The sequence below is a fragment of the Aulonocara sp. 'chitande type north' Nkhata Bay genome, linkage group LG7, assembly GCF_057382095.1.
Source record: "Aulonocara sp. 'chitande type north' Nkhata Bay isolate Kocher_YH1m ecotype deep benthic linkage group LG7, A_spYH_male_GT1.1, whole genome shotgun sequence".
Taxonomy (NCBI): Eukaryota; Metazoa; Chordata; class Actinopteri; order Cichliformes; family Cichlidae; genus Aulonocara; species Aulonocara sp. 'chitande type north' Nkhata Bay.
Window position 1 is genome coordinate 21,640,308 of NC_141350.1, and position 26,638 is coordinate 21,666,945.

The following is a 26,638-nucleotide window of genomic DNA, read 5'->3' on the forward strand; positions in this document are numbered from 1 at the left end:
AAAAACAGTGTAAGTTTGTTTTCTAGATCCAAATCTCTGCATGGACTAGCTGTTTATTTCATTTCACACCTGTTGAGGCAGCTACTTCTCAAAGTCATATTAAAATGACGTCACAGTAAATCGGCACGCCGGAGAAAAAAAATTACACACTTGAGTCGTTATTCTTTATGAAATTTCCAAGTGTAAACAGTGCAACTTTTATTGATTTGAATTAAGTTTCTATGACACAGTGCATATTGCTTACATTGCTCTGCACTTTTAACCACACACCAACAACCTTGTTTTTATTCAATGATGTAAAAATAAAAGCAAAAATAGTTATTTATCTAACCGGCAAAGAAATGTCTGCAAGTTAAAAGAAAGCCGTAATGACGACGAAGGATACAGTGAAGCGCAGTCGCTGCACACCTTCAGTTTTTACATGAGTGCAAATGTGACATTAAAGCTGTAATCAAAAGGGATGGCAGTCCTGCCACGTAAAGCTGTGACGCAGGTTTGTTAAAAATACACGAGACTAAGAAAGAATGCACTCCACCGTCAGCGTGCGTACTGAAGCCATTAATCTTTTGTTTGCCAATCAGCGTCGTCCATCCAGCCCCGAGTAGTCCAGTTCGGCTCTTGCAGGACATCTCGGTGCCTCCTTTCTGTTAAATCGCGGACAGCATTTTGTGTCTTTACGCCAATCAGCAAGTGAAAACGTCAAACATCTGGTGGTACCTCCTCTGGGTTTTGTCTGGTGTATGTCCTTTGAAATTAAAGGAACTGTGTGGCTACTTTATGTGAACAAACGGGTGTTTACATTCACTGCTTCAAAGAAAACTTCATCTTGGATTTTTTTGATCAAAAGCGATGAATGCCATAAAACACTGACAAAGGCTGCATAAACAAACTGGATAAAAAAAAAGGACGTCCATGCGAAGCCAAAACTTCTGCATTTTGCAAGCTTTTACTCAGATGGCACAAATGAAGGGTAAATCTGACTTAGAACAAACAAACTGTAGAGTCAAAAATTACCAAAAGGTTTTCGTAAATAAGATAATAAACCGATTGTGAAGCATTTGCCAATGTAAAAAAATGAGTGCATTTTCTTATACACTTCTGTGCAATCTAATTACTTTTTACAACCAAAGGTGGTGCCCCCTGCTGGCCAGTAGAAAGAATGGCAGATTAAAACACTTTCAACAGCACATTTTTAAGCTCACAAGGTTACATCCATCTTTTCTATACAGTCTGTGGTCAAAAATGACTCCCCTTAGTGCGCTTCACCAACTGTACACCGTTTTATTTGTGTGGCCAAATTTAGAATAAGTGCCCTGAACGTGTCCATTATTTTGTAAAAATTCATAAAATTAGAGTGAAAATATCCAGTAAACTGCTGGATGTTCATCAGAAGTAATAAATGAGTGAACAGTAGTAATGTGGGACTCAGCAGTAGTCACCCTTTAATTTGTGCCCACAGTGCTGCACTTGTTAGCAGACATACCACTCTCACATGTCCAATCACTGGACTTTTTTTCCTTCTGTTTTTTCATAACAAAGGGAGCCAACAGTACACATTATGGGATAGAGAGGACTTTGCACTGTGTTTGAGAACATGCATACGCAACCAAGAACTATTGCCCTCCGGTGCTACTAGAAGTGAATAACAAAGGGCTAGTTTGGACTGTCAGACGAAAACAGGACTACACCTTGGGACTAATCCACAAGTAAGACTGCTGTGAGTTACAGCTCTATTTACACCACCTCAAAGTTGAATCCTACCATCCAGAAAGCTTCTGGGTGTCATCTGACACAGCATGAAACTGCTTGCTTAGACTTGCTCGAGTTGGTTAATCACAATCAGCATTTATTTCCTCTAAACTGTGTTTGCTTGCCTTAAAGTGTCCAACATGACGCAACTAGACAGAGTCTGACATGATCTTTAGGGACTAGATTATCCAGTTCATGTCTCTGCAGGTTCATATGCAAGGCAGACTGAAAACATTAAAACCATTTTTATTTGGTAGTAAATGGGGCGCAACCGCAGTTCTTAAACATCAGCGCTGAGATGACAAGCCCACAGCTCCCTCTACGACTTCCTCCTAAACTGGTGTCTTAAGCCAAAACACCATTCTCGCTTTTATAAAGGCACCGACATAAAGTTTGCACACTTACTGAAAGAAATTTGAAATCGTTAACCCCACAACCTCAGCACGCGACAAAGCCCTTGACCACAATTGCTAATCTAATGCCGCGCATCACCCTGCACCCATTTCCCCTCAGCATCATAGTACTTCAAATTAGAAAGAAAGAAAGAAAAACATGGATGGTACTTAATTTATCCACCTGCTGGAATCGTTCATAAATCAAATTTGTAACTTATTTAATCCCTTTCAGTCACCAATAAGAAACACAGTGAGAATTTAGCCACTTTCTTCATCTGGGTCCCCAGAAATATGTGATGAGAGAGCAGCCAGGCTGTAAACAGTGAACCACAGCTGATGTGAACGAGCTCCTGATCAACACAAGGGAGGAAATCCTGAGAACGAATGATTCTCCTGTGGAAATTAATGGAATCGTTCATCCACACTTCTTTTTTCCCCTCTTTTCATTTGTCCGTATCTTTGTTTATGCAATCTATTTTCATCTATTAAGAAAATATTTGTGGAAGGTTAAATGAAAATATACAATTATTAATACAATAGAATACAGAGCTATGTGTTAAAGGTGATTTAAAAAAACAAAAACAGAATTGATTGTATCTCCCTTTACAATACACACATTTTCCTTGGTTAAAAGGCAAAAGAGGTAAAGTGTATGAGAAAAAGGCAGCCTGTTGTAGTCCAGAGGGCTGGTGTTTGAGGATTAGGCGATTGCTTTTGCTTCTGGTAAGAACGCCTCCCAGTACTTTATCAGCTGGAGAGAGAGGAAAAACCAACAACAAAAACAAAGAAAAAACAGGAGTCTTTAGACGCCAAATTAATTGAGAATTTTGAAAAGTAAAACATCACAAAAAAAAATGTAGCCTATTATATCTAAAAAGCTGTCTACTAAATGACTTGATGCATGCTCAATCATCCAGGATGGAAATCCCAAAAGGTTGATTCTGTTCATCTGGACGCAGCGTTTTCAGTGGGAGAAATGTTTCATCACTCATCCAAGTGACTTCTTCAGTCTCAGCTGACTGCAGGTTTCCCAACCTTATAAACAGTACATTTGCATAATGATTGAAACCAGCCCCCTCTAGTTTCAGTCATTGTGCAAAGGTACTGTTTATAAGGTTGGGAAACCTGCAGTCAGCTGGGTCCAGTAAATGACTGGAAACAATTTAAAGTTGCTACTTTGGGCTCTTTCATATAAATAATCAAAACTCCAAAAATCCAAAGTAAGCACACAAATACATTTACATAATATGTATTTCAGTGAATCACAAATCACGAATATCTTTTAAAAAATGATTTTGATAATGATGTGTTACATTAACATTCATGTTAAATTAATTTCTAATATTCATTAACCATTGAAGTGAATGTAAATATTTGGTTATTTGTGAATATTTTGCTCAGACTTTTATTTGATAAAAGTTTTCATGACTTTGTCTATTAGTCTAAGCTGGATTAGCCTCAGTTTTCTAACAAACTACTTTACATAGTAACCAGAGCCTCACTGCAATAATGAAAAAGCATGAAGCACATGCATAAAGAATAGTAAAGAAAATACCATTTAGGGAACCAGAGTGAAAAGTGCAAAAGTTAAATACAAAATAAAAATGTTTGCAGATTTACCGAGTCGTTTACTTATTTTGAATTTGGGAGTTTTGGTCCACACAGAAACTTGAATATTCTTTATCTGCTTTATTTAATTTTTATATAAAAAAGTATGTAAAGCCTTGTTCCTGTCGTCTTACCTTACTTATTACCTTGTGTATGATTTACTTTTGAAATTGTCAACTTCTGTAGATTATCTGTGATGCTCAACAGTTAAAAACTGACCTCAATCCAGTGCAGTACTTACAGGTTTATGAATATGAAAATGCTGACTCACTCACCTGTTGCTGAGATTGAAGCAGACACTCCAAATACGTGATAACCTGTCTTTTGCAATTCTTGGTCTTTTCTCTCTGTTAGGAGAGATTTTTCAGAAGGATTTATCACTCTCAGCCCGTTCAGCTGTCTGAGCAGTTACTGATGCGGATACCAATAAGAATGAACACTGGTACCTCAAAGCGAATGACTTCCTTGCGAACAGTTGCAGACACTCTTTCAAAGTCTCGCTCGTACTGCGTCACTTTGGCCTCCCACTGTTTCCAAAGATAAAAATCACAGAGGAGTCTTAAATCAAATACAGTGCTTCACATACAGAGATCGTGCAGCAAAAGCTATGGAGTGATTAACGTCAAGCTAAGAATGAACCAAGGATCAGAAAAATTAAAGTTACTACAACGTTGTTCCTAAACTTGAAGAGGCCCCATCAAACGAGGGTTTCAGCCACATCCGAGCTATTTTTACTTTGTTGTTTTTGGCCCATGTCGTACCTCAGCGATCTCCTCCTTGGCCAGCTGCAGCTTATCGGGCTTGTTGGCCCACAGGAGTTTGGCCTCAGTCTCCCTCTTCTTCTGCAGCATGGACTGAGCATCCTGCCAGCGCTGCCACGCCTTCATCCGGTGATCAAAGGACCCCTGCAGGTCACAAAACTCACATCTTTTTACCTTCATGTACGTGCTTTTTAATATTGAACAATATTGGACATTTCACTTCCTATGGGGGAAAAACCCACTTAAAAAAGCAAAACAAAACTTAAACGGCTGTGATCTACAGAAACTAGCTAAACAAATTCTCTCCGTACCCTCACAGCACCCAGCAGACGGATGTAATCTGCAATCATTTCAGCAAAGGTGAAGGTGTCGCTTGCAGCTTGTTCCTGGTGTAGCTGCTCCATCTTGTCCTCCACCTCGGCCAGCTGGGAGAGGGCGCGGGACAGGGCGGTGTTGTCCTCTGCGCTGCCCAGCATGGCCGCACTTTTGGCGAAGCTCGCCGTGTTCAGTGACAGCTCTAGATTTCAATGCAAAGACAAGTGTTCTTCACACAAACTTGAATACGAGAACATATACAAGAAATGAAAGCAGCAATTATGGGCTAAAAGGTGCATTCACACATTTTATGTTAGGTGGCATCATTCAAATCTTTATAAAAGCTTTTATTAGAGGAGGAATAGTAATTAAAAAGTGTTATAATTAACAATGTTTAACATCTGAACACATTTCACTCTGTTGCCCCCAAGTGGCCAAAAACTGTACAAACACATCCGAATGATAACTGATGAGTCACTTTACAGATGGGAAAAAAGACAACGGACCTTTCCTGTGAACCACCAGGGATTCGACCAGCGCGTGGAGCTTCCTGAATTGCTGGTCTGCAGATTCCACCTCCTGCAGCTTCTCCTCGAACCACTGCAGCACAACGCACCATTAGTACGACTCCAACACTAGCTGCAAGGGCTGTAAGCTCTACGGCACTACAAGCATCATTACCAAAGATAAATCCCATAACTGTCAAAAATCTAACCATGAAACTGCAGCTTTGTTTATGCCCAAAAGTTCCACCAAAAGTCTCTGCTTTAGTATAAAGACTGAAAAACGCAGTGAAGAACATGAGCGCGTGTTTACAGCTGAACTTACCACGTCTGACTCGTTCATCTTGATGGTCATCTTGCTGACAGCGTCTGTCGCTTTATTGATCATCTTTAAGAAGCCGGCGCCGCTCAGAGCCTGAGTGCTCACTGCTCGAGGCAACTGCAGATGCATTAGTTGTGTTAGCTGTGATGATTCTAAAACTGCGATATGAACGTTTTCAATATTTTACTGCAACTCCATCTTCCTCCATTGTCTGCACACCCTTACACTAATGCTTAGATAAAGCACACTAGTGTGATGAAAGTAATGTTTCTAACTACAAATACACCATTCATCCACTACAAAAACAGAGAAGTGAAACAAAACTGCATTACACCTCTTCAGTGCAGTAACTCGAGCTGAAACCAAACAAAATCCTCTTACTTCCTCTCTCTCCAGGAACTCTCTGACATCGGGGTCTTGGAGCAGCGACGGGTGATTTACCACCCGCTGCAGATACCTGTTCAATCAGACAACAGGGACACGCTTGATTTTCACGAGTAGTCTGGAAATTGCCACATCAGAATAGCACGAGAGCATCAACGGGGAAGTGGTGGTGATGCTTTTGCATTAATTATATTCTTGTCACATCATGCTTCCTGTACAGGGAAGGGGGCAGGGTTTAATAAGAATATTTTCTTCTTCCTGCTCCTTTTCACACATGGTTGTAGTGCTTTGTTGATAGAAAGTGTGGTTGGTTTGTTTGATCTGTTGTACCAAGTGTGAAATAAATAAATGAAATGAAATGTACAAGGGTTGGGACTCTGTGTTAGCCGCGCTAACTGGCACCTCATGCCATTCTTTCTCTTTTACCTTTCCAGAGCACCTCTTCTTCTCTCAACAAAGTCTGTAGACGATGAATCTTCCTTCCCCACTTTCACCTTTGTCATCCCTACACAAGATAACGACCATCACCACTTGTGATTGAGAGCAGATTTTACATTATAATTCTAAGGAAAGCGTGAGATGTGATGAGTGCGTCAGCCTACCCAGGAGGCTCTTCTCTGGTGGTGGAGGCACAATGAATCCATTTGGTCCATGTTTTTCAGAGAGCTTCTCATAAAGTCCGAGGAAGTCGCTGAAGCGTCGCCTCACTGTGAATGTCTTGTTGCGAAACATGGGCAGTGTGGTCTGAAACACACATTAATGGAATTTATGTACCCAGCAGGCTCGTGTTTGCTCCAATACTCCACTAAACGTGTGTCGCAACCTTTGTTTTCCCTCTAAGAGCAGAGCACGGGTGTGTCTCCAACAAGGCACTCATCAATATTTCATCTTTGGTCAACTTTAACCAACTTCAAGTAAAATGATGAATAATGACACATTTTTACCTGTGTGGATACTTTGTAGGCCATGTAGGCATTCATACCATCCCCTGAAAAAAAACAATACATACATCATTAAATGTCCCTGACTGTATAAATACATACAAAGTTTACTCAGTGAACTGATATTTAAACATCAGGCAAGCTACATTAAGCAATACAAAAAACAATAAAAGCCTCACCTATTTTTTCTGGATCTTTGACAGAGACAAAGATGTCAAATTTGTCTTCCTCCTCTTCCTCTTCCTCTTCTTCCAACTGAAACAAATTTTGAGCATGAAAGTGAAACATGACATGAAAACCATGGCTGAACAGTCAGCTTCTCCCACCACATTTTGTTGTGGTGGGATGTTAAACAGGTTAAACCGCAGTTGGAAAGAACCTGGTGCTGCCCCAGTTTTCTCATTCTGATGTTTGGGCAGAGAGTTAACATTTAATCTTGTTAAAAGCAACAGGTTTTAACAAGGTTAACTATAGATCCAAATCTGTAATTTAAAACAATCAGATGAACAGCTTCTAACCAAATTGAAACTTTAAATGTTTTTAAAAATTAAAAATAAAACCAGTTTCTTCCTCCAGATGAGGAAATGTTTTATTTGAATCTTTACTGGATTAGAGTCTATATGAATGCACCTGACCAGCACCTAAAGATGTTAGACACTCTCTGCCACTGTGCTTTATATTTTATTACTGGCTTCAGAAGCTGAATACACCACTGTTTCCTGTAAATAAGTGTGCATCTCTGTATGTCCTCAGACTTTCCATGGGCTGTTTTGTTTCAATATATAAATCTCAAAGAGACATTTAGCTGAATAAATAAAGGATAAAATAAACTGGCGTGTATATTTATTAAATACTTGGAAACTATTTCATGGGCTCACACTCGAAAATCTTTGTCTGGGTTTAAATCTGAGCTCACCTCTTCTAGGGCAGTAGGCTGTGGCTTGGCGAGGCTGGCAGCTGCTGGCAGAGAGGTGGGGGCGGGAGCAGATGGCTTGGCCGTCGCCTCCTTTTTTCTCTCATTCCTCGGACTGTCGAGAGAGAGCTCCACCGTGGCCTCTGCTAGAGGGGAAACGTGCAGTAAGATATCCATTATTTCCCTAGTACAGTGGAGCTGCTTTTACCACAGTTACCAAAGTCTACCTTTAAGTATTTACAGAGATTCGGAGTTCTGTTCCATGTGTGGTGATCTGGAGCACAAACTGGAGCTGCTTCTGTCATGCCTCAACAGGACCTCTGTGTTGGTTTCTTAATCACTTATTTACACCAGACTGAAACTTGTGTTTGCCATCTCAGGTGTCTGACACAAATATACACTGAGGGTTATGTTAAACCTGTGGATTTAACTGAACTTTGCATTCAGATGGTCCCATGTTCTTAATTGAGGTGTCCTCATCCTGGCTTTGGTGTCAGCCATGTGGTAACAGCATGATGCACAGAAAATCACGATAGCTGCTTCTAGTTAAACATTGCTGTACTTGACTTTTAAGAGGGCTACTACTCAAAGGTTTTTTTATAAGTAATCTGAGCCACTCTCCCATAACCGGCACAGCCCAGTACAAAGTTTCAAACTCAATACAGGCAAAACAGTTATTTACAATGAAGCAAACATTACTTTCCATGCTGTTGTTTCAACTTTAGGATGCGTTCATCAACATTTTTCCAGCCTAGAGCTCATTTTATCTTCTATACAGATGTGATTATGCACAAACCTCTATATGAACTTCACTGAACCTGTCTTGAATCATGACTTTAGTATAAAGACCAACTCTAGGCTTAAAACTTTGGTAACATAAACCGAATGAGAATAAAAAATAGAATAAAATAAGGTCGACCCACCAGCAAATATATCACCGTCCTCCTCAGAGTGGACTCCATTGGTCTTGGGGTTGACGGTGCTGGTGACGCTGGGTGTGGAGGCAGCTGCCTGACTGAAGATATCAGCTGGCTTACTGTCTTGCAGCGGTCCCCCAGCAGTAACTTTGGTTGTGACAGATTTCTCCTTCAGCTCTTTAGGGACGGGTTTCTTTGAGATGGCACCCAGCGGCTCGCCAAACACATCCTCGTCAGGTTCACCGAAGAGGCTTTTCTGCGGCTGCTTGGCAGGCTTGGTCTGCAGTGGTTCTGCAAAAATATCACTCCCTTCCTCGTCGTCAAAGAGATCAACGTTTGCGCTGCTGGGTTTTTTGGCTTCAGCAGCTGGTGGAGCATCGCTAAAGAGGTCGACCAAAGGGTCAGCAATTTTGCTAGTAACAGGCTGTGAGTCACCACTGAGGTCGATAACTGGAGCGGTGGACGTTTGTTTTGCTTCCTGCTGACTGAGTGGATCTATAACACCAGCAGTTACTTCACTTCTATCAATTGTTGCTTCAACAGTAACATCTGCCTTTACTACTTCCCCTCTCTGAGCTCCAGTTTCGCTTCCCAATATGTCAACGAAATCATCGGATTTTGTTGCAGCTGCAGCTACAACGCTAACATTGTTTGTCAGGTCAAAAAAATCATCTGAGGGTTCACTCGCTGGCTTGTTTCCTGTTTGGCTGCTCATTGGCTCGATTAAAGGATCATTCATGATGTCACTGGGAGGCTTCATTGAAACATCACTGGTCGGTGTGGTGTCCATTTCGGTCACTGGTGATGTGCTCTGAAGGCCAAAAAGGGGATGCTTAATGTCAATTGCTGTCATGTCACGTGTGTGTAGACAACAGACAATTCTGAAAGTAATCCAAGACTCGTGCAACAAGTTGATCAAAGTTTCAAATTTTAAAGACCTTTGGGGCTTTTTTTTTTCTTTTCTTTGATCTCAACAGCTTCACATTACACAATCTGGTCTCTAGGTAGCCAAATTGGATATTGGGTAACATCTAAACATCCAATGTCCATCCCAGCTACTGGGTGTGTCACTGACAGCAGAAACAATGTTTTCAAAATAAAAAAACAAGGACTTTGTCACTGTAAAAAGCTGCAGGGAACATTTTATGATGCTTGAGAAACAGATTTAACTGATATGTTTTCGCCAAGAACACAAAGCAAATCTCCTGAGAAACCATTTCATCAGATAAGCCTTTACATTAGGGTTAGACTAATGTAACAGTCTAATGTAACAGCGATTGCAGTGTTTAGGTTTTTGTTTACAGGGTAGTAAACAAAATGACTTAATGAACTTAAATGACTTGCTTCAAAGGATGCTGATTCAGAAGGTGAAAACAACTCTTGGATCCGTTACTCTGTGACCTTGGCTGTATTAAAGACGACTTTTTCTGATGACTTAATGGGCTTGATGGTTTCAGGTCATACTGACTAAAACATGCAGGATATTTTTGTAAGTAATGGTCATCAATGGAGTCAAAAAGGCTATGCCCATTTGCTATCGATGTGTCAATAGCAAATGACTGTGTAGTTTCTTTCATTTTAAAGTCAGATGAACACCTGGTTCATAGGGCTGGGCGATATGACCCAAAATTCATATCTCGATATTTTTTAGCTGGATGGCGATATAAGATATATCTCGATATATTTTTTTAAAGCCATAAAGTAAGAACAAAAAGAGAGTTCTTAGTCAAAGCTGTGTCCCAGATGTCACACAGGCACTTTTATTAACATAGAGCAGATGTACATAACATTTACTCAAAAATAAATTATGAGCATTTATTAAATAATAATGCTCCATAAATAAAAGAAAACAATGTTGTTTTTGAGCATAACAAAGAGCTCACAATTGTGCAGTCAAAATGTAAACTAAAAGACGCTGAGCACAATAACAAAGAGATTTCACAGCTGCTCTGTTCCCAACTTGTACTGCGTGACTGACAGCCTGGAGTTTGAAATCCGCTTCGCAACCACGTCTCTTAACAGGTGCCATTTATGGTCCTTATACACAGTAAGGTAATATTACTTTGAAGCACAGTACATATCACTCCGCGAGGCTCAGCCGTAATGCTCCGACAATCCATCAAGCGGTGCAGCTCCGTAGCTTATCAAAGTCGTACTAAAACATTTTTTGACAGATTGCTGAGCGCCGTGTTCCACATAAAATCGGTTCGCGGCCATCAAGCACAACCAGAATTCACACATAAGGCGCGCTGTCAACTTTTGAGAAAATGAAAGGATTTTAGTCCGTGCAGCACCTCTGGGCTGCATGGCGTTAGCGTGGTTAGCTCGTTAGCGTGGTTAGCTAGCTAACACATTGACGCCGTCCAGCCCCATGCACGGGGCGATGCGCAGTAACTCGCTAACGGAGATTTGCCGTGTCCATCTTGTCGCTTCCTGCAGGTGAAGCGATGGGGGAGGAGGGGGAGTTGTGTTCAGTGAAGGAGAGGCGAGGCCGAGTAACGTTGCGTAAAGACGAAAGTGGACGAAAGAGAGGCAAACTTGCGGCTCCACAAGTATAATTATAACGTAACATAGACTATATCGATATAAACGATATTGTCACATCTTATATCTCGTATAAAAATATATCCATATTTTTTTAAAACTCGATATATCGCCCAGCTCTACTGGTTCATCAAATCCAATTTAGGAACGTGATGAACTATGCTTATTGCCAAGAAAGAAAATTCTCAGCTCAAGGTTTTATAATAGAGTTTTGCTAAATAATGAATGTTGTCGTATTGGCTGTTTCCATCTTTTATATACAGTCTATATTATCTGCATACCTATACAGTTTAAGAAATAAGCCTGTCAAGCAAGAATGCTAGCATTTATCTGATAACCTACCACTCCACATTACTATTTATTATTATTATTATTATTATTATGTGACATACAGGGAAACTGCCAGTATTACATTTTTTCAGTACTAGTGGAAAATTAATGTACAATGACTAATAACTGTATTTAGTGGTCCCAAAAATATTTCCATTTTATCTGTATATCTGTCACCCCTTATTAAAAATGAAAAATGTGAATTATACTCTTTAGACAAAAAATGCTTTAAAAAATAGTAATACATCCCCGAAACTTCTTTTTATAGGAAGTCAAGTCACTCTGGCTTGCTGATACATTTCCAAACATCATTTCAGGCATGAGCTCTGACACCTAAAACATCCATAAAATGCTGACTTAGGGTTTCCGTGCAGCAGCGAGTTCAGTGTTGGGAGAAAAAAATCGCAGACAGCAACTTTCTCATGTATCCTCTGAACTTTGACTGTAGGAAAACATCCGGGTTCTGACCATGTGACCACACCACGCTCACATGACAGGAGGCTGCCCGAGCCAGCGTACAATCCTTATTTTATGGGGAGAAATACGTAAATAAAATGGGGAAGCTGACTTAACCCACTAATAAGCATCGTGAAATAACACTATCACCTCCTTACTGTGTCAGCTCTCACAGAAACCACACACAGACCTCACTGTCTGCAGATTTCACCTCACCTACGCATGGCGTGAAAAGTCTGCACGTCAAAAAAAAAAATGCTGAGGACACCTTCAGATTTAAAAGTTAGCTCGAGAAAGTTTTAGAAGATGAAAAGAGGTCACACATTCCATGCACCAAAACAGGAAGTACGGCGTTACCTGGTTTGGTTAACTGAATCACTGCGAGGGAGAACTTCAAAGAGCAACTTTCAGGGTGAAATCAATACCAGCGAGGGCGTTTGCAGAACTCCTAAAGCTCGTAGGCAGGTAGTAAGAAGTTTCTACAACAAATGCTTCGAAACATTAGGAAATACTAAGAGTTTTGGAGATGACAATATCTTATGTTAACATTGTTTGTTATTTTTCCCCTGTGCAACTGCTTAACGTTAACGGCCAACATCTCCTAAAACTTTTGCCTAATTAGCTTTCCTAGCTAACTCTGCATTAAGTTAACGAGTTATCCAGACCTGACCGCTAACAGCTAGGTCGACTCCACCAGTACATACCGTACTCCCGAAGAGGTCCTCGTCTTCATCACTGTCGCGGCCTCGGACTTCTTCAGCGTCCAGCACATCTTGGTCCTCGGAGTCCGGGAATGGGGGAGGACTGCGCTCCGAGCTGGTCGCCATCTTCACTCTCTTTGAAAACACAAGGGGAGGTAACGTCAACTGCTCCCCTCTGCTCTCTGTCACACAGACGTGTCTCCTTCGGTTAGCAGCTAACGTTACCTTCGCCGTTTCTCACTGTGGTTTACCTCGGCCGGACGGGGGTGTACACCTAAACTGGGCTGACTAGTGGAGAACAGACACTGCTCAGGACGTGCAAACCCGCCGCTGTCTTTTCACTTCCTGGTCCTACTCCTCCTACTTCTTATCAGGTTAGCTTCAGTGTTAGCTGTAGCCTGTAGACTTGGCAGTCATAGGATCGGACACCTCGCTCGGAGATTTGACGGATCTGGAGAGAAGTTAGCTAATCTACCCAGATCTTAAGTGCCCAGATTAGAGACACCCGACTTCTCTGGAGATGTCCCGTCATAAGCATGCCGGAGATCCGGAGGCACGCCAGCCGCTTCTCACGGGACATCGCCTGGACGCAAGGGAGCTGGACTCGGATGAAGGTAAAGGCAGACAGTTTGTTTACTTGCATACGAAGATCCATAAAGAGGTCATTCCTATAACCCTCCAATATAACACACACACACAAAGTAATTATATGTGTCAGAATTATTTATTATTGTCATTTTATTTTATTTTTTACAAAAGTAAGTGGCATCTCTCCTTATTTCGTTCAAATTCAGTTACCTAATATAGTTGTTTTTTTAAAAAACGTTATTATTGCTGTATAAGCTTACTAATATTTTACACCTATTTTTTTTATTTAGACTTTTTTTTAATGCTTTAAGTCTTTATAATAAGTTGTGTAGCTGAATTGGTCCCCCTCATGGGTCCTCTAGTTACTACTCCTTTTTTTGTTTTGTTTTAGGAAACCATCTGTCACTCTTTCATCAGCCTTTCAAAAGAATATTTCTCTGATGTTTTAAGGCTTCCACTCGGTTTACCCTTACTGACACTGTAAACTGATATTGGGTTGCAATTCACCTGGTCACCTGGCCTATAAAGATGTAAAAAATAATATTTGTTATATTATACATACATACATACATACATATGTATATATATATATGTATATATATCTTTATGGCTGGTTAGGTCAGCTCTAGCTTACCACCACGTGTATGGTATATGTTCCAGGGCACATGGTGCAGCCAATGTAAAATTATGAAAATATTAACAAAACAAAAAATCTTTAGAATACATAATAAAGTCAAAGTCACCTTTATTGTCAATTCTGCCACATGTACAGGACATACAGAGAATAGAAACTACGTTACTCTCAATCCCTAGATAAAATAGCAAATGAACATTTAAATATAAGAGTGATTAAAAAATGCAGGTAAAATAATTAAAAAGTAAAAATTTAAATAAATACAATACAATTTTACATATAACAAGAAAGCTATACAATATACAATATAATGGGTAAATGATATTGGGTGTAAACCAGGCAGAGTAGTGCAAATAGGCAAATAGTGCAAATGGAGATTTAGTAATGTACGGTAAGAGATCGTGTAACAACAAAGTCTTATGAGGTAATGGCAGTCCAATGCTCCACAAAGTGACTGGTAACTGGTGCAGGCCAGTGAGTGAGTCAGAGTGTGTGTGTGTGTGACAGAGTTCAGTGAGACCGTGGAGGAGAGAGGGGAGAGGGGGCAGAATCGGGAGGGAGTTAAGCTTCCTGACAGCCTGATGGATGAAGCTGTCCTTCAGTCTGCTGGTCCTGGCCTGGAGACTCCGCAGTCTCCTCCCTGACGGCAGCAGCTTGAAGAAGCTTTGCATTGGGTGCGTGGGATCAGCCGCTATGCAAAGGGCTTTTTTAGTGAGACGGGTGCTGTAAATGTCCTGGAGGGAGGGGAGAGAGACACCAATGATCTTCTCTGCAGCTCTCACTATGCGTTGGAGGGTTCTATGACAGGACGCATTGCAGGCTCCAAACCACACAGTGATGCAGCTCGACAGGATGCTCTCGATGGTGCCTCTGTAGAAAGTGTACATGATGGGGGCTGGTGCTCCTGCTCTTCTTAGTTTGCGGAGAAAGAAGAGACGCTGCTGTGATTTCTTGGCCAGTGCTGTGGTGTTGTACGTCCAGGAGAGATCCTCTGTGATGTGCACACCCAAGAACTTGGTGCTGCTCACTCTCTCCACAGACGCTCCATCAATGGTCAGAGGAGCATGTTGGGTGTGCATTCTCCTGAAGTCCACAACAATCTCCTTCGTCTTCTCCACATTCAGAGAGAGATTGTTGTCAGCACACCATGTGGCCAGGCGTCTCACCTCACTTCTGTAGTCGGTCTCATCCCTGTTGCTAATGAGACCCACCACCGTTGTGTCGTCCGCAAACTTGATGAAGAGGTTGGAGCTGTATGATGGAGTGCAGTCATGGGTCAGCAGAGTGAAGAGGAGGGGGCTCAGCACACATCCCTGCGGGGCCCCCGTGTTTAGAATGATGGTGCTGGATGTATTACTGCCGACCCGTACCGTAAGGATGGGGGATTTTTTTTTTATTTAAAATTACTACAATACATTTCATAATCCAGTTACATTTAACTTTAATTATTTTCCACAAATGCGACTTTGCTGCATGTGCTGCAGAGAGTGTTGAGAGCCTCGTTTTCTGCGTAATATTCTGTAAAAATTGTTTTTGGCTTCGTCAGTGTATCAGCGAATGTTAGTTATTTGACCATATATCAAAGCTGCAACAGCTAATGTGAAAATAAAAAAGTAACGAAGAGACAGGAGAAACACCCTTCAACAGTGTTACGCATTTTGATTTTCCATTGTTTGCCCACTAGAGGGCACTCTGCAACTTCCTTACAAAGAACACAACCAGCTGATCCAAGCAAACAAGCTATTTTTAAACTGCACTGTCTTATCTTAGTATTGACTCATAAATATCTACACATAATAAACGTTACAGAAATTTGGTTATACTTTGGTATCACTCTAAAAAATGTCATCCTACTATGAAACTTTCATTCCCACTTTGGACTAAATTGTGATGTTGTTGGTTTTTTTTTAATGATTTTTCATTATTTTGTGATATTTTGTAGCCAGATAATTATTATAACAGTTAGTTACTTGCCAGTTATTGCTAATTACATTTTCATTGCAACCATAGAAATGTATCAAATTATAAAACAGATGGAAACAACAACTCTGTCGTAACTTCATTAATATGTTTTAATGAAAGAAATGGTCTAACTGCAAAAAGCCTAATCAGCCAGTTACATGGCCCAGGCAAGCCTATTTGTCTTATTAAGTTAAGTTTATGGCTCGATTTATGCTAGTACAATGAAAGTAAAACTTTATACATGTTTGTGTTGTTACGGAATAAATATAATTAAGAGAGGGACAACTTTGAGTATAAACTAGGTGAGAGGCTGACAGGATGTGGACAGAAAGTGAAACTAGGCAGAGTGCACTGCAGAGTTGTTTTGATCACAACTATGTGTGACTGTGTGCGACGTATAGCAGAACTATATATACGCATTTGGCTTGTGATGCTTTAGACCTGTGGATGCTTGCTAGAGTCTGCAGCTCTCCTTTTCCGGAAATGTAGAATAAAGATGATTTTTTGAGCTTTGACCACACTGAATCGGGGTCTTTCTCTGTCGGTGAAGGAATTTAAAAGAACCGAATTTGACAGTGTGTATTTGGCTGCCTTATAGGTGAAGTCATTTTTGACAGAACAGCGGAAGCTGGTGAGCACGTACCGCAGAAACTGACGTATGAGGAAGCAGTGGAAAGAGCAGGTAATCTAATGTTTTTTGTTTTTCACTTAGTCATCGTAAATATGAGGAGAAAAGCATATGAAAAATAAGCTTATTTAAGATTTTAGGTATACACTTTATACCTTTAGAGGTGTAAAACCTGGGTGTTTGTGGTTATGACATAAAATTAAGATTTTCAAAGCTATGCAACAAGTCAATCATGAATTGCTTCTCCCCTTTGTTTATTCACTTTGCTCTCAGGTTTTGGTTTGTTCCATTGGCTGCTGCTGGTGGTTTGTGGTTGGGCCAATGCCAGCGATGCTGTGGAGATTCTTTGTGTTTCTTTTCTGCTGCCAACGGCACGCTGTGATCTCGAGCTGAGCTCCTCAGACATGGGCCTGCTGACAGCAAGCATTTTCCTCGGTGAATCATTTAGTCAACCACCTTAAACTCCCCTTCACAGAAAATGAAACAACTGTTTTTTTGGTAATAGGTCAGCTGTTTGAAGCGGAACTTGGAAATGAGAAGCTTTTTTTTTTTTTTAAGTTGATTGATTTATGTGACGTAACACCACAAGACCTTACACAAGCCAAACACACAAGACATTATTAGCCTCTGCTCTCTGCTTATTTTGTAACCCTTTCTTATAAAACTGGAGCCATAACTGAATATACGACCATTTTATCAATATTATTAAGCCTCTGAAAATGTTGAACTATCAATAAAATCACTTTAATGTAATAATTGTATTAAATCCCTTCAATTAAAGCTGAAAATCTGCGCCTAATTCACATGTTGATTGTCAGATTTACAGTCCACTGTATACGGAGCAAAGCTGTCATTGTCCAAATACTTTTTTCCCTGACTGTAACTCAGTGTTTTGGGCAACTGACTGAGCCCACTGATTATACCAAGTTCATCTTTTTTTCCTGTTTTCCAGGAATGATGGTGGGTGGCTACATGTGGGGTTACTTGGCTGACCAGAAGGGGCGTCGCAGGGTTTTGATCATGTCTCTGACAGTCAATGGGCTGTTTGGGGGTCTGGCTAGCTTGGCTCCATGGTTCTGGCTCTTCCTGTTGATGCGGTTCATCAGTGGCATTGGGTAAAAACATGATTTTTAATTCTTTTTTTCTGTACAAGTTTACATTTTGCTAACACACATTCAACTGTTCCCAGGGCCACAATATTAGTGAATAATACCAGTTATACTTCACTTTGCAGACATTGTCACTTGAAGGACTGAATTATGAACTTTTACTCATATCCACTTTTGAGTAGATTTGTTTTCATATGTGATTTGTATATATTGTAATGTTGCTATTTTAGAATATTATATGTCACTGATTTGTGCAAAGTATGAATATTTGTTGTAAAATGGTTTTATAATGGTGGTAATTCATGAATTTAAGTGATAATTTTAGAATCTATAGGAGACATAGGTGGTGTGGTTTTGACATCAGGCGGTGATGTTAAAAGTTACGATGTGACTTGTATTGCTACAATGCCTAATATTTATTTTGTGGAGGGCATTTTGGGAAAAAAAATCTTAATGACAGAGGGCAGTTTTCATATATACTACAACCAGAAGAGTTGCCTTCTGTTGGCTATTAAAAAAACATTCAAGTTTAGGGCAGTTCCACATTGGGAAGCTGCATCCTTCTTTTAGTTGTTTTAAATGTACCTCTGGTGTCATTAGAGGACAAAAATGCCCCTATTGGGGCACAAAGTTCAGTCAGATTAGTAATTGACTGGTTTGATTTTATTCAGTGTCATCATTTTTGAAATACCCAAATATAGCACAAGACATGCAGCATCCCTCCACGCTGTATTTAAAAACCATCTAAATTGTCTTTGTTAAACAACTAAAACAGCTAAAGAATAAACACCATGCTGTTCTCCTCTGCAGGGTCGGCGGGTCACTTCCTGTCATTTTCTCCTACTTCTCAGAGTTTATGCCCCGGCTGAGGAGAGGTGCGATGATCAGTTGTCTGGCCACCTTTTGGATGGCAGGAAACATCCTGGCTGCAGGTGGGAGCAAGGAGTATTCTCCATATAAAAAATTTATATAACTGTGGTTATGCCCCATTTTAACACTTTAGCATTTTAATCCCCTCCATGTGGGTTTTAGCGAGATGCTATTATATTTGAATGAACTGTGGAGTGTAAGGTATTACCTAATGCTAGCAAGCTTAGTTACCATGTTGCATATGTTGCAATATGCAAGTCCAAAGAGACTGGGTAGTGCTAAACATTGCTATGTAAAAGACCAGAAAATACTCAAGTTTCACTCACCAAAACTGAAGTACAAACGTCTTGAACAGGCTGTACCACTAAACAAGAATTCAATTTAAATGCACCAAAAGGCTCCAAGAGCACAAATACAATCCAGGAGTTCAGTTCAGTAACTCAAAAAGTGAGGCTTAGACAGTGACAACAGCTTCCTGTGTCGTGGCACTTATCAGTGTTCCTTCCTGTTAAAAGGAAGCTTTTCCTCCCTACTGTCGCCAAGTGCTTCCTCATAGTGGGTCTGTAGTAGTTGGTGCGAATTGAATTGAATTCAAAGTGACCACACCCCTAACTGCAGTTTACAGGTGAATGAGTTATAATAAAATTCACTTTTGAGACCACTGTTTTGAAGGCAGAAACTGCAGGCTTAGAAGATTTTAAATTCTATAAAGTTTGAAATTTTAACATGGGAGTTAAGCTAGACTCAACTTAACTGCAGTTTTTTTTGGTATTTCTTTGTCAGCTTGATTTTCTTTTAAGTTCCTGATGTTGCTTCTTGAGGATTTCAGAAAAAAATAGCACATACTCAGTGGTGTGTGTTACCGGGTTTTTGGTTTTGGTGTTTAAAATTTTGCACAGACTTGCACAAGGTGTTAAACTCAACTTCTCTTAAAATAAACTGTAGTTGTTGTTTTTTTTGTGAAATATTGACCATCTGTGTTTGCCTTTGTCTGCAGGTTTGGCCTGGCTGGTGATCCCCAGAACCTGGGTAAAATTTTTTCTGGGAACACTGGAATTCAAGAGCTGGCGGGTGTTTGTGGTGCTGTGCTCCGTTCCCAGCATCTCGTCGGCACTCATTTTCAAGCTGTTCATGCCTGAAAGCCCCAAGTTCCTCATGGAGGTATTGAAAGACCAAAATAATGTTTGTGTTGCTTGGATGCTTTTACTTCTGAGTTGTCTTTAGGATGATTTTTTGTGTTCTGTCTTTTCCAGGCTAACCGTGAGAAAGAAGCAATCCAGGTTTTCAGATTGATGTTTAAGCTGAACATGAAAGGAAAAGAAAAGGCTCTTCCGGTATGAAATAAGTATACTACTATATGTTTAATTTTTGCTGCACATATCTAATAATTTTTTTTAAACAAAAATAAAACCAACTTAAGTCGACAAAAAGCAAAGCCAAAGTGATGCAACTGACAAAGATAAGGTGAAATCAAAGAGAAGTGAAAGCTACCGTGTGTGTTTATATTCCACATGTGGTATTCTACAGTTTTGTTGAATCAGTAGCAAGCAGTGACTTTTACAGGAAGGTGAGCAGAAACAATGGCCACGCCCTTTCCACCTCCAAACAAAGAGAACAAACATTTCTCCAGTGTTCAACACAACAACAAGAAAACTTGGACCAGATTACAACATGATTTTGTGCTGCATGACTATCCTTTTGTATATGCTGACATCCTTGTACATATTGCTGCAATCTGCATAGACATCTTCACCTGTCTGAACTCCTTCCTGGCTGAAAATTGTGAAATGTTAGCGCTTCTATAGTTATGTTTAAAAAATGTTTAGAATTAGCTGACAATAGCAAGTACTATAATGTACTTTAATGTGTATTTTTAGATCTCACTGGGCAAGCACTGCTTGCCTTGCTTGCCTTTACGAAACATCAGTCATCAGTCAACATTTCCTTCCTTCATGCAATTGTATAAAAGTACTGTAAGTGTAACAACTGTCCTCTGAACCCTTTTGTAGGAATTTGGTTTGCGTACAAGTTCTACCCAAAAAGGTGACAAAGACAAGAGCAGAAGCTTGGGTTCAAGTAAAGAACGTCTTGCAAATATTTTGAAAAAGGTGATGTAATTTGTTATTATTAATAGTTTAACTGATTTTTAGAATGTCTGGTAGTACTGGTTTCAAGATTTAGGGTTTTGTTTATTTTAAAAAAGAATGGCTGAAAATGGTAAAATATGAGTATAAGATACTCGATCCTGAAAGATTTTAAAAAGGAGAGAAAAGTAGCAAAACACAAAACAATCCTCCCGTGTGACGATTGTTTTGTGTTTTGATTTGAAAAATTACCAGAAATAGTTGTAAATTAATTTGACAAATCATTTCAGGTATCCAAAATGTTTTATGAACACAGCTCTGGGCTTTGGAAAGTGCATTTTTTTAATCATTTGGCCTCTGTACACCAAGATGTGATTTAAGTGAAGCATTTTTAATTCAAGGGTTTAACAAAAATATTCCATTAACTTTAGGAATTAAAAACACATTTTTATATACATCTGGGAATTTCAGTGGGATGAAAGTAACATGGGGGGTGTTTCTAATATTTTAATGAAAATACTTTATAGTCAGTGATTGCTGTTGCTGCTTGTTTGTTGGTATTTGTGCCTTCACTTTTGTCTTCAGTAACTGTAAATTATGCAGTTCTAGGCTAACATCAGGTGGCTGACCTGGCCACTGAAGAATATCCCATTTATGGCCTTGAGTTCTTGAGCGTAACCTGTGCTTTGCACCTTGTTGTACACCCTCTGTGTTTATGTTAATGACGGCATCCTTTTTTGTACATATGAAAATTATGCCTAACTTCTTGAGAGTGTTCTTGACTTGGTTAGCTGTTGTGTCGTCCTTCACTTGATTTGTTTTCTGTCATTTTTCCCGGCCTTTTGTTCAGTGAATTAACAATGCACCAGATTGTTCATTTGGCCACTCGTAAATTTGTGCCATCTTTTCAATAGGTTTATTTTACTTTGTCTTTTTTTGTCTTTTTTTTAGTCCAGTGATCCCTGCCTTCACTTTCAAAGACCTCTCTTTGGAATTGACATTGAGCGTTACCTTGAACAGTTAGCGGATGGTTTATCTGCTCAATTAGTCACGGAAAAATGAGGGAACAAGCCTTATCTGGCAATAAAACTGCACAGCAGTAAATTGTTCAATTGCTTTATGCATCTGAAAACGAGGGACTTTGTATAAAAATGGCTTAATTCCTAAACAGTTAATATAACACTTCTGTGAACCCCTTGAATTAAGGTTGAAATCTTGACTTCAGTCAAGTTGTGATTATTTGGTTAATAGTATCCACTTGGACCAAACTGTATATATAACAAAAAGGAAAAGAGCTTTTGTTTGTTAAGCTATTGAGTAAATGTGAAAACACTGACAGTGCATGAGCAGTTTAGGCATTTCCTTTGTTTTTTGTTGGTTTACTTATGAATAATTTTCTTGTTAACTTGCAGGCTTTGGCTCCCATTAAAAAGATATTTCAGAGCCCTTTCAGATCCAGGAGTATCCCTCTTCTCATCATTTTCTACTCAATATCTTTTGGGTAAGAAATGGGCACCTATACATTCAGGCTTTGCTTCAGCTCTGTTCACACTGTTCAGCTGCTGGGGGATTGTATCAGACTTATAAAAATAATACTACTAATGTGAGATAACCATTTGATATGCATCAAGTGATAGGGAACAATTAAATGGCAAACTCATATTTGCACGCTCTACTGTGGTTTTCTTATTTCTTCTTTTTTTACATTTTAAAACTTTCACACTTCACCCTTTATTCTAAATCAAAAGTTAAAATCTTTTGTGTGTGTGTGTGTGTGTGTGTGTGTGTGTGTGTGTGTGTAGTTACTACGGGCTGTGGATGTGGTTTCCTGAGCTGTTTGAGAGAACCGAAGACGGCGGCTCGCCCTGCGCAAATGTGTCCCGCCTGTCTGTAGCGGCCAATGAAACCTGTAACACGGTCAAGACAGCAGGTGTGTTTCAGAGGATTCATGCTCATATTAGTGTTTTCATCCAGGCATCGCTGCTCACGGAGGCCAAGAAATCAGCTTTAACATTGACAGGAGTCAGTTTTTACAATACTTGGAAAGGAAGAGAAAAGCAAATATTTGAAACTTGCAACAAGTGCAGGACACTTCTGCTTTACTCTTTAACCTGCTTTAATGTGACTTCCTAACAAGCTTAAAGCACCAGCTGACACTGGACTCACTCAGGAAATTTCAGGAAATAACTATTAATGTGTTGTGTTTTATTTGTTTTTTCTGGTCCATCCATATCTCGCCACATGCCTTTCTCCTGTCCACACTCGTCTTCCTGTATTTGTCTGTTACCTCACAGTATATACGGATGGCTTCATCACAGCCGCGGCAAACCTGCCGGGTAACATCTTCACTATTCTTGTGATGGACAGCACCGGAGGAAAGGCTCTGCTTTGTGAGGTTTTTTTTTTCTTTCACAAATCAATATGTTTTCATTTCTTAACACTCTCCCATACATGTTGCATATAATCATAGGTTGTGTATAAAAAAAAAAAAAAATTAAAGATCATAGCAGAGCCAATCCAGGAGAGCCATTCCACTTCACAGTAACCCACAGAAATTGTGGCCACAGCAAGTGGTGCTCAAGAAACAGTCCATGGAGTGAATGGAGCTACACAGCTAAAATAATTGACATCTTGCTAGATGTTATTTAAGTTTTTGCAAATTTAATGCCAATCATATATCTAAGGCAAAATAGAGCAACACATGTATTTTTTTTAATTTTATTTTTAGATGAATGGATTAAAGATACTCCAGAAACAACTGAGAGGTCCAGTCCATGAATTAAGCTGTCATTAAAACACCCATAATCATGCTTAATAGAATAAAAAAACGTTTATAGGAAATTCTATTTTCGTAACAGTCTGTTCTGCTGTAACGTTGTAACATAGAAGTCAGAGAGAATTGACTCGCGTTTGGAGCCAACCTCCAGTGGACATTCAGCTTTATTTTTCCGGCTTGTTTCTTGTAAATAATTTATTCTCTGAATTTGTCAGTGAGTTGACCCATGACAGCATAAAATTTGTCCTTTTAGAGTCCGTCACTGCATATCACTGTCTTTAACACAACCCATTCATAGTTAAGCAAACGCTCCATCTTCATCTTCAAAAGCTTTGAGTCACGATTAAAGAAGCTCTCACACTACAAACAAATGTAGAAAATCAGAAAACCGAGCTGCTACAGAACACCCACCTTTAAGTCAGTGTTTAACAAAAAAATCATACATTTCTTCATCTTTGTTACTTTCTCCAGCCGGCAGCCTGTTGTTGTCCAGTCTGAGTGTCTTCTTCATCTATGTGGTTCAGACCAAAGCTCAGAGTCTGATCCTGTCCTGCATCTTCAGCGGGGTGTCCGTGATCGCCTGGAATGCGCTGGATGTCGTAGGAACTGAGCTCTACCCGACAAAGCTACGGTAACTCGAAACTCAGATTCAGCCATGTATAGAAATGTAAATCAAACTAAGATTTCTTTTTTTGTATTTTTTTTTAATTGATTCACTCATCCATCGAGGTGTTTTATTCTAACTCAGAGAGGTCACATGCACATATACTGAATCTCTTTTCTTTCCATTTTTCTCTCAGGTCCTCTGCTCTTGGTTTCTTCACAGGCGTGGGCCGAGTGGCAGCGATCATGGGTAACTTGGTCTTTGGAAGGTTGGTGGATGCAAACTGTGCTGTCCCCATCCTGCTGGTGTCAGCCCTGCTGCTCACTGGAGGACTGGTGGGTCTTCTACTTCCACAAACCAGGCAGACAGAGCTCACATGAACACTCGCGTTGTTTTAAATGGATTCAGCTTCCTCTTAACATCCTCACAGATGGGTAGAACGACTTGAAGCTCTGTAATCTCTGTATTTCCTGGTTGAATCCTGTGCCTTCTGTCATCTTTTTCTATGGTGCCTAATTTAAAAATTCCACTGCTAAAACAAATTGTTAAACAACAGTTGGCTCTCTCTGCCTTCCAAGAATTACTGCGTTGGAAAGCTGAGAAAGAAGTGCCAGTGTGTTATTAAAATCCTGGACACCTGTAAAAAGTTTATGTAAATGACAAAACCCTATATTCAAAGTGAGAAAATGGGGCCTTATTATCTGGTTTACTGAAGAGTGATGGATCGACTGTAGGTCTTGTGTTTTTGCTTTCCTGTCATGTTTAAGAAACTAGTTTTGTATAGTGAGTACACTGTTCTCATAAAGGGCTGAACGTGGACAGCAACAATACTCAGGTAGGCTCTGTCATATAAATGATGGTACTAAGGGGCCCAAAGTGTGCCAAGAAAATATCCCTCACATGTTTACACCATCACCACCATCCCAAACTGTTGATACAAGGCAGGATGGATCCATGCTTTCATGTCGTTTACACGAAATTCTGACCCTACCAGCCAGATGTTGCAGCAGATATTGAGACTCATCAGGCCAGCCAACACTTCTGTTTTCTAATTTTGATGTCTTATCCGACAGGAAACTCAATTAAATATAGTATATTTAATTGAAGTATATAGTATATTATTTTATTCTATTCTGTACAGTTGTGTACTGTATTTATTCTTATTGTATTCTAATTTTTGCCTCATAACTTTTGCACTGTCCACTTCCTGCTGTGACAAAACAAATTTCCCACGTGTGGGACTAATAAAGGTTATCTTATCTTATCTTATCTTATCTTAAAACAGCTGTCTGTCCAAATGCTCAGTTTGAACTTAAGTAGGTCGTCTTGACCGTGTCTACACGCCGAAATGCACTCAGGTGGTGTCATGTGATTGGCTGATTAGATATTTGCCTTAATAGCAGTTAACCAAGTGTACTCAATAATGGGGCCAGTGAATGTATATTATGTCACAGTGGAGGATGCTCAAATTTAGTCTTATGCCTTGTCCCTAATAGGACCTACTCAGGGACATGGCTCTGGCTTTGAGTACACAAACCCTCACTCAGGCTGCATTCAAATCTTCTGGATGTGAGGCTCAGCCAATCCGAGAAGGCTGACTTAAAGCAGCTGCAGTTTTTTGTCATGTCTCTTTTGAATTGTGAAAAAACAAGGCCAAGTGTAAGATAAGTGCTATTAGTTTTTGTTTTTTTTTTTAATCATTTTTAACTGTGAGTCATGCTAAGCTGTATTAGTGCAATCTAAGAATAAAACCATGCAGCTAGAAAAAAAAGTGTTTTAATAAGTTGCCTTCAAATATATGTCTGAATAAATGGCCTTGTATGATGTTTTTGGAGGTTCATGACCTGCATAGGTGGTGTAATCAGCCAAAGTATCAAAGCAAATGGGTTCCAAAACGTCTATACTTATGCACAGAATAGATTTTAGTAGGTTCAGTCTGATATTTTCCTGCACAAACTGGATCGGGCAAGTTTAGTTCAGTTTGAGTGGAAAACCAAAGATTTCAGAGTGCAGTGATGGGAAAGGACCAAATCATTTACAGACTACCTTAATATCTTCCTGAGAGACTACATCGATGATCCTATCAGGGATTTTGTAAAAATTGAAAGCAGATTTACAATTATTTTGTAATGCCTTAATCAGGTTTTTAAATAAATGCAGCTTTTTCTTCATCTCACATGTGTGTTTTTGCTGTTTTGTTGTATGAAATAAAAAACAAGAAAGACTTCCCACATCCTTCCTACGTCTCTTTACCATGACGTCGATGAACAACTTCATGAGGTCAAGGAAAGGTGTGAAGGAAAGTTTTTAAGGTCTTAGGAAAAGAGAAGCAGTCATGCTACTAATGTGTTGCTAGCTAACCTCATTATTTGCAAAATGTTCATCCAGCTGTTTCTCTTTAATACCACTTTGTTTACCAGCTTTTTGTTACTTTTAACTTTCGCGCTGAAATTTAGTAATTAAGAAATTGTGCTCCAGGGTTTTAAATGTCACTACAAAGATGCCGAACAGATGGACGAGTTCGATTTCAGCAAATACAGCAGG

The 26,638-nt window shown here is 39.7% G+C and overlaps 2 protein-coding genes across 5 annotated transcripts; one reads left to right on the top strand and one right to left on the bottom strand.

Annotated features, from left to right (window-relative positions):
• Positions 1–158: 158 nt before the first annotated feature.
• snx1a (sorting nexin 1a) lies at positions 159–13,440 on the bottom strand. 3 transcript variants are annotated; one of them, XM_086299373.1, is made up of 16 exons: positions 13,065–13,440; positions 12,843–12,974; positions 8,815–9,619; positions 7,895–8,037; positions 7,158–7,233; positions 6,982–7,025; positions 6,640–6,781; positions 6,464–6,542; positions 6,035–6,110; positions 5,657–5,770; positions 5,335–5,428; positions 4,825–5,030; positions 4,514–4,657; positions 4,199–4,279; positions 4,028–4,099; positions 159–2,895 (listed from the first exon to the last, which is right to left on the bottom strand). In XM_086299373.1, the coding sequence occupies exons 2-16, from the start codon at positions 12,963–12,965 to the stop codon at positions 2,845–2,847; spliced, it is 2,250 nt and encodes a 749-aa protein (XP_086155499.1). In that variant the 5' UTR covers positions 12,966–12,974; positions 13,065–13,440; the 3' UTR covers positions 159–2,844. The 3 variants fall into 3 exon arrangements, with proteins under 3 accessions (XP_086155499.1, XP_086155500.1, XP_086155498.1); XM_086299374.1 differs by having other exon boundaries at positions 7,895–8,034; positions 12,843–13,440; XM_086299372.1 differs by having other exon boundaries at positions 12,843–13,439.
• On the top strand, positions 12,380–25,865 carry sv2 (synaptic vesicle glycoprotein 2). 2 transcript variants are annotated; one of them, XM_086299376.1, is made up of 14 exons: positions 12,380–12,603; positions 12,761–13,453; positions 16,622–16,705; positions 16,925–17,086; positions 17,604–17,766; positions 18,571–18,692; positions 19,628–19,791; positions 19,884–19,964; positions 20,640–20,738; positions 22,127–22,215; positions 22,517–22,644; positions 23,009–23,104; positions 23,962–24,121; positions 24,291–25,865. In XM_086299376.1, the coding sequence occupies exons 2-14, from the start codon at positions 13,360–13,362 to the stop codon at positions 24,472–24,474; spliced, it is 1,626 nt and encodes a 541-aa protein (XP_086155502.1). In that variant the 5' UTR covers positions 12,380–12,603; positions 12,761–13,359; the 3' UTR covers positions 24,475–25,865. The 2 variants fall into 2 exon arrangements, with proteins under 2 accessions (XP_086155502.1, XP_086155501.1); XM_086299375.1 differs by having other exon boundaries at positions 12,380–13,453.
• Positions 25,866–26,638: the final 773 nt, after the last annotated feature.